This window comes from Molothrus ater, chromosome 10 (assembly GCF_012460135.2).
Source record: "Molothrus ater isolate BHLD 08-10-18 breed brown headed cowbird chromosome 10, BPBGC_Mater_1.1, whole genome shotgun sequence".
In the NCBI taxonomy this organism is placed as follows: domain Eukaryota; kingdom Metazoa; phylum Chordata; class Aves; order Passeriformes; family Icteridae; genus Molothrus; species Molothrus ater.
In genome coordinates this window covers 16,165,630-16,172,556 of record NC_050487.2, presented here as the reverse complement: position 1 = coordinate 16,172,556, position 6,927 = coordinate 16,165,630, and the positions used below count along the sequence as shown (strand labels likewise).

Genomic DNA, 6,927 nt, shown 5'->3' with positions numbered 1-6,927 from the left:
CTGTCCAGAGTGTGTGAGCAGGAAGGGAAAACAGACAGAAAAAAAAGGTCAGTCAGTTAGCCATAGCAACATCCACGAAGCAGTTATCAGACATCTCAGATACAACCTACACATTTGAGAAGCACATCACAGCTGGTTAATTCTCACATAGAAATCTGCAAGACTCCCATTGCAAAGAACTCAATGTCAGTGTTTAGTGTGCAGTGAGGTGCCTGTCACCTCTCCAGCTCCCACATGTAATTATTCCTTGTTGTTAAAAACAGCAGCTTACACAAGCCTTAGTGAAACCCATTTTTCTCCAGAAGTGAAGAGGTTACAGGTATCTGAGATGCTGCTGGCATTGAGTGAGTACTCACCACAGTTCAGCCTCCACATGTAACTTAATGAAAACAGCAGGACAAGGAATAATTTATGTGTAACTGATGCTTGAATGTAGCATCCTGCAGAAATATCTATTACTAATTAGTTTAAGAGTTCTGTAAGTATTCCCATTGTGTGTCTCTCGTCTCCCTTTCCCACAGGTAACTGCTAATAATCAGTGAAATCTAGATGGATGGATCAACCTGGTCAGCTGAGGGTTTCCTTTGATCCAAGGGCTTTAAAACCACCAAAGTCCCAGGGAAATTGCTGCTCTGCTGTCGTGCCTGTTATTAGCCCTTTCTGAAAGTAGCCTTCCCCTTAAAAGGCAGGTATTCCTACATGGATCCATGCTTTCAGAAAGCCTATTATTTTTGTAATTAGAATGGAAATGAAATGAAAAACCTTCAAGCAACTTTTCAAGAAAAACATACCAGGCTGCCATGCCATTCTGGTACCATACAGGTATCTTATGTTCACATCTCAGCAGAGATGTAATGCAGACATGTGAGAGCAGCTCTGGGTTCAGGGGGGGTATTTTACTAAGTTTTCCCAGAGAGAACTTCTTGAACTCTTTCATATTAAAACAAGATATATGAGGAAACAGGAGAGCCCTACACAGCAGGGGTAGCAGATGGAGCAGCCTGGGTTTACAGGGGACTTTTTCTTGACTGGCCTTTGTGTTTGCTTGGTTTTGATTGTGGGTCATTCCAGTGATGTTCTTTGTACTGCAATCCCATAAAAATGACATCTTCATACTTGAGGGAGCTATAAATAGGGAAGCTGGGATGGAATTGCACAATGCCCCAGATGAATTTTTATTGTGCAGTTCTGCTGGGATTGAAAGTCCAAAGGTTTTTAGGGGACAAAGCAGTGCAGGATCTCCCAGCATTAAGGATCACTTACAACTCCCTAGCCCCTTCTAACACAATTCACCACTGAGCCATGTGAAACTGCCAGGCAGCTCAATAAATAAGTCATCCTAAAATCCAGTGGCTCAAACGTCTGCAAGTGATCTGAAAACACCAGAAAATCCTGCATGACTGACTCAAGAACTGACTTTAGATGTAGCTCGGAATTGAGTCATGGGGTCTACTTCTCCCTCTCAGAATACAAAAGAAACCAGCACCTACAACAGAAACACCAATGCTCACCAATGTAAAAACCCAAATCAATTAGTGCACTGGAAGGGAAATTAGGAAAAATATATTAAAACTACTTGTATTGAGAAAGCTGCTGAATAAGACAAAGTGCAAAGGACAGAACAGCATAAAACAGGATAACTGGGACCAACAGGATAAGATGGACTATTTATTATCTGTCCACCTCCTAGATCTTACCAGTTTCAAAAGGGAACAAGGAAGACAGACTTCTACTATTGGTACATAACAAAAGGAGGAACTATGCAAAGACAGCTACCATCAGCGAAAGGCCAATAATGCTGTGACTTGATGTTAAGACAGTAAAGACATTTATGTAAGGGAATTATTGGGAAGAAACATGAAAAGCTTTGGGATAAAAAAAAAACCTACATGCAAACCATCATCCAGATTTTATCCCACTTTTAAGCTGTCCCATACCTAATATTGAGAAAATGTAACTGGTTTTATAGAACCTGCCAGTTCTAAAGGCAGACTCAAAGTCCATCAGCTATTATGAATTTGATGTACAGTATTTAAGTGAATCTATACTGAAATATAAAATCTATATACTACACTCTGATCAACTGTACCTGGCTTCATTTTGCTCTGGAAGGCCATGCAAGGTAAGTCTAATCTATACTGCAGGACAGCTTGTTCCTGAACCTTTTAAACTTTTAATTATTTTTTTTAATCCAATATTTCGAAGAAAGTTTTATTTTCTGAAGCACCAGGCAAAAATGCATATAAAACATATCAGGACATCAGAAATACATACCTGAGGCACTCCAATCCTTCTGCAAGCTTCCAAGAAATTCTCAACGTTTCGTCTGCATTTTGCCATTGTAAGTTTAGGCTGCAAATAAGCAAAGGCATACAGTGTTCTTAACTGGCAAGGTTTTAAAAGATTTTACATTTTATTTAAATAAAACTCTTAATAAATCTCTTTGCCAGAAACACTGTGCTGACATAAGCTCGTCTAATTCAAAGCAGGCTCTGCTGAAGTTTGCTTTTCTTAGAAAACCATCCCAGTTTTCAAAGCTGTTTTATGAAAAGCTAAGTTATGAATGCTGGATGATTTTAAAAAAAGGACAGTTCTAAGCCCTGCAATATTTATATACACAGTGTTATATAAAACTGGCTAACACTTTTAGTGACTATGTTATAATCATTTTAAAAATGTCTTTTGATGAAATGCACATCCATGGCTTCCATACTGTGATTTCAGAGCAATTTCATGACATAAAGCAATCTAGAATCTGTTTTGGATTACTATAATGTAAAACTATATAAATATCAAACCATACTTCAATTAACAAAGAGGTAAAAAAATAAAGGCTTGGTGAAATAAAAAAATAATGTCAGAAAACTGGAAGTGAAGCGCTTGCTGCTTGTCAGCCTCTTGTGTTGAACGGAGCTGTCTGAATTGCACTCACTGGCATTTTTTCAAGTGAGGTTTTTTTCTGCAGTCAGTTTTCACACCTCTTCAGACATACCACAGCACAGGGTCTGTCTTGTTCCTGCTCTCAAAGCTTATTCTCTTCTGGTTCAAGAGACACAAGTTCTCTGCTCCTATGAACATGCTTTGGAGCAGCAGGCAGCAGCCTCCAGGTGTTCAACACTTCTGGAAGTGATGGGGTTTCCTCTGTCCCCTTCCTGTGCTGTGTTCCCTACCAAGGAAGCAGGTTAAAGGCAGCACTGGCTTCTTGCTCCCCAAGGACCAAGGGAGCACAAAGATCACACTGTGCCTGGGCATGACGTGATGCCTCTTCTGCTCCTGCAGCCATGCGACTCCAGGCTGCCTCTTCCTTGGGATTCACATGACAAAGCCACAATTTAATTCCTAACACAGAACATTCAGCTGCACATCAAACCAGGCCATTGAAAAGATCTCACTGATGCAAGTCTCCTGAGCAGTGGCTCCCTGTCTTTGCTTGGAATGATCCCATAATCTGCCTAAAGTGTTGGTGTGTCCAGCTCAGTCATTCTCAAAATAACGGGGCCATCTGCCTGGTCACATCCAGTCCCAGGGACACAATGACACACTTGGCAGCCCTGGAAGTGCCAGTTCAGATTCCGATCAACACGAAGACTCACTCCAAAAGAAGGATAAGTGAAGACTACGTGCACATTTCAACTTCTTCCCCAAGGAACAATCTCTGTTTTTTTTCCTTATTCATGCAATTTAAAGGTGCACAACAAGCAATCTGCCTGTCCATATTACTTTCAAGTAGCTGATCCTTAATATTTTCACTGAACTTTCTGACTTCCACAAACATAAACTGGATAAATAATCTGTTCGTATATCACAGATTTTGACCTTTCTCTAATTCTGTGCTTTCCCTACCAAATAGTCTGCAATACTTCCCTGCAATACTTCCTCAACAGTCCCCTGACAAAGCCACCATTTTTTCCTGTTATCACAAAGGTATGACAGGATTCGTTTTGTTCCAGGAGATGCCGTGCTCCAAGTATCTTGAGCGTGTTCTGCTAAAATTCCTAAGCAGAGGAATTTGTAATGCTGTGGACACAGGAATCAACTCAGTCTCTGCCTGGTTTCACTGTCTTGTGTAGTGGGATCCTACTTGTTGTTACGTTTTCCTGAACTTCTCAGTAATTTTGATCTTTTAAAATATCCTATTTTAGTTTTCATGCTGAACTGTCTCATATTTCACTAATTTTGAAGTTAATGTGCTTAGGGAGCACATGAAAATGTTAGCATTTGCTTACAAGCTGTTAGAAGTAACTTCCTTTAAATGAAACAAACCCAAACAGAATTTCATTTAGTGACACTCCAGACCTTTTTTAAACAGCACAGATGGTTATCTTTTGTCACGTACATTCACTGAGGAGAATGCTGATTTTAGTGTCTGTCTGGATGACAGGGCTTTGCAGGCTATCACTGTGGACAGCCATAAAGCAGTGTCACTGCTGCACACTTACAACTGCAGGCGAGGGCACGTGGATGCTGGGGACAGAGCGGGGCCGCACGTGGTTGGCCAAGTGGCACAGGACGACGCCGTCGGTGAGAGCCGCGCCGAGGTCGCTGGGCAGGGACACCTTCAGCCGCGACTCGATGTTCTGTGGGACACCAACAGGGACACACAGGGGGCTCAGAGCTCCTGCAGGGAGCTCTGCACAGTTCCTGTACTACAACTCTGTCTGTCCTGATGGCATTTCCAACCAGCTTGCTGAATAACCCCGAAGAAAGCCCTGTGCATTACTGTGGCCAGGGCTGGCCACAGTCTGGGAGCAACTGAGTTCAATGAAGAACAGCTTTCAGTGTACAGCACGGTGGACTAATGCAACCATTATTCAAAAATAATGGAAATCAGGCTCTAGGAACAGTATTCTTAACTGTACATATTCTCAGAGAATGGTTCTGCCAAGGGAAGTGAAAATAATTGTCTTTGTGGGCTGGAGGACAACACAATTACAAAAGTCAAGACAATATTTTTGCCTTTAAAATAAAAACTGAACTATTTGGCATAAGCAGTCCTTTAAAAAGAAGGCAGTTAGCATTTGTTTAAGAGAATGAATAAAAATTCAATTTAGGCTTTCAAACTCATTTAAAATGCTGTGTGAATATCACCAACTTGTAATACTGTACAAAATGTAAGTATTAAAAAAAATTTAAGCTTACCTGGGGAGCAGAAAAAGAGACAGACTACATAGAAAGCAATCTGAGATAACATAAGAGAGAGTCTGCCGACACCACCAAATTTTATCTAACGTAGTTGCCTTTCTCCTTTAGCAAAAGGAGACTGTCCTTACTTCAAAACTTCCCCCGAAAGAGAGGGAATATTTTCTATCTGGAATGCTTATGGCTTTTAAGATTAGCTTCAGTAAGTATATTCTTATTTATTGGGAAAATTCAACAATTAATTACAGCACCTCAAGAAATCCCTTCATGCTCTGCAGAAACAAGTCTGGGGCAAGCAGAGCAGTACCTTAAAGTCATGTGGCATTTCCAATATTCCTGTTTATTGTCATTGTGCCTGGGCACAAACCAGGAGTGTGGTGCCCCCGGGCAGACAAAAAGCATAAATATTAGAAACATTAGTGGCTCAAGTGTTCTGCACTTAACTAAGGATAAGGCAAGAATCAACAGAAAGATCTAGAGCACATGAGGAAACCATGATGGCAGCATGACTGGCAGCAGTCTCTGCACTCCATCTGTTCATCTGTCAGCTTTATAGCAAAAAGAATTTTAAAAAAGGCATTAATAGGAGACAGTAAAGGCAACTTTCCAGGGAGCTCCTTACAAGTGTGAAAGCTGATAAGGAAGAAAGGAAACACACATAAAACAGAGTTCACCGGACATTTAAGAGCAGGACTTGACATAATTTATTATACAGAATTTGAAGCTGACTCTACCTACAACAAACAACCAAGTGAACACCACTGCACCCATCTGAAAGAAGTGCCCAGACTGTACCACACCATTTCATTTTGATCAATTGTGCCCCATATTGGTTCAGTGAAATTTGTCCATAAGACAAAGGCAGATTTAGCAGGGTCACAAAGTGCATTTCCTGCTATGTCCACGTTCTGGCTCCTGGCAGCACTGACCTTGCGTAGCTGCTCTATCAGCTCCAGCTCCTCCTCCCGCTGTTTGGAGTTCTGTCTCACTCGAGGGTCTGCAGAATCATTAGCAGGAGACAAGGCACAGGTAGAGGATGAAGCAACAGCTAAAACAGCAGCATGAAGGAAAGAAAATCACTAAGCACAGTTTGGCTTTGTGTTGTTTGCTACTGCATTGCACACAAAGTTCCAGAATGGGTACATTACATTCCTTTTCACAAATCTCTTTCTTACCTTTGATTATTAATCAAACTAATGGTCTACCAACCTAAATGAGATGCCAACACAATTCCCTCACTGTTTAGATTCTGATCTTTCTGTTAGATAATAGTCATGCACAAGTGATGACAAAGTTCTGCCACATGCAGTATGTTGAAATGGTTCTGTCTTTCTCCAGAAAGATGGAATTGCAATTGGAATTCTGTTCCAGGCTACTGGGCAATGCAAGAATTATCAAGTTGTTGAAGGCTTGTGTGGCAAAGGTGTAAGTGCGGACCAAGATGAGCCAATTCTCACACTTGTACAGGTAGGACAAAAGAATAGTGGGCAGCTCCAAATAAAACCCTGTTTGTTCACAGCATATCTGATGTCATCTGTCTACAAATGGAATTCTAGAAGTAGTTTGATGATAAAGACCTGAAGTAACAAAACAAGGCAAGCCTGAGGTAATGCAGATGTCAATATAATGTAGCAAAACTAGCTGACTTCTGAGCTATATAACCTACCTTTCTTGGCTCCATCCCTGACAGCTGTTCGGAAAAGGAAACTCTCAGGGTCGCTGGGAAGGGTTTCTATAGGAAGGCGGGGCTGCATGGCCAGGATATGGAGGGGAAAGGTGGACTAAACA

General features: G+C 41.3%; 1 protein-coding gene across 5 annotated transcripts in view; it reads right to left on the bottom strand.

Moving 5' to 3' along the window:
• LRCH3 (leucine rich repeats and calponin homology domain containing 3) overlaps positions 1-6,927 on the bottom strand; it is a 61,618-nt gene that overhangs the window by 6,507 nt on the left and 48,184 nt on the right. For 4 of the 5 annotated variants that reach the window (XM_036388412.2, XM_036388411.2, XM_036388413.2 and 1 more), the window contains 3 exons: positions 6,069-6,187; positions 4,440-4,577; positions 2,275-2,352 (listed from right to left, as the gene is read on the bottom strand). In XM_036388412.2, coding sequence (XP_036244305.1) covers positions 2,275-2,352; positions 4,440-4,577; positions 6,069-6,187 — 335 coding nt within the window. Of the gene's footprint in view, positions 1-2,274; positions 2,353-4,439; positions 4,578-6,068; positions 6,188-6,805; positions 6,921-6,927 lie in introns of those variants that run through there. The other variant, XM_036388416.1, reaches the window with a different exon arrangement.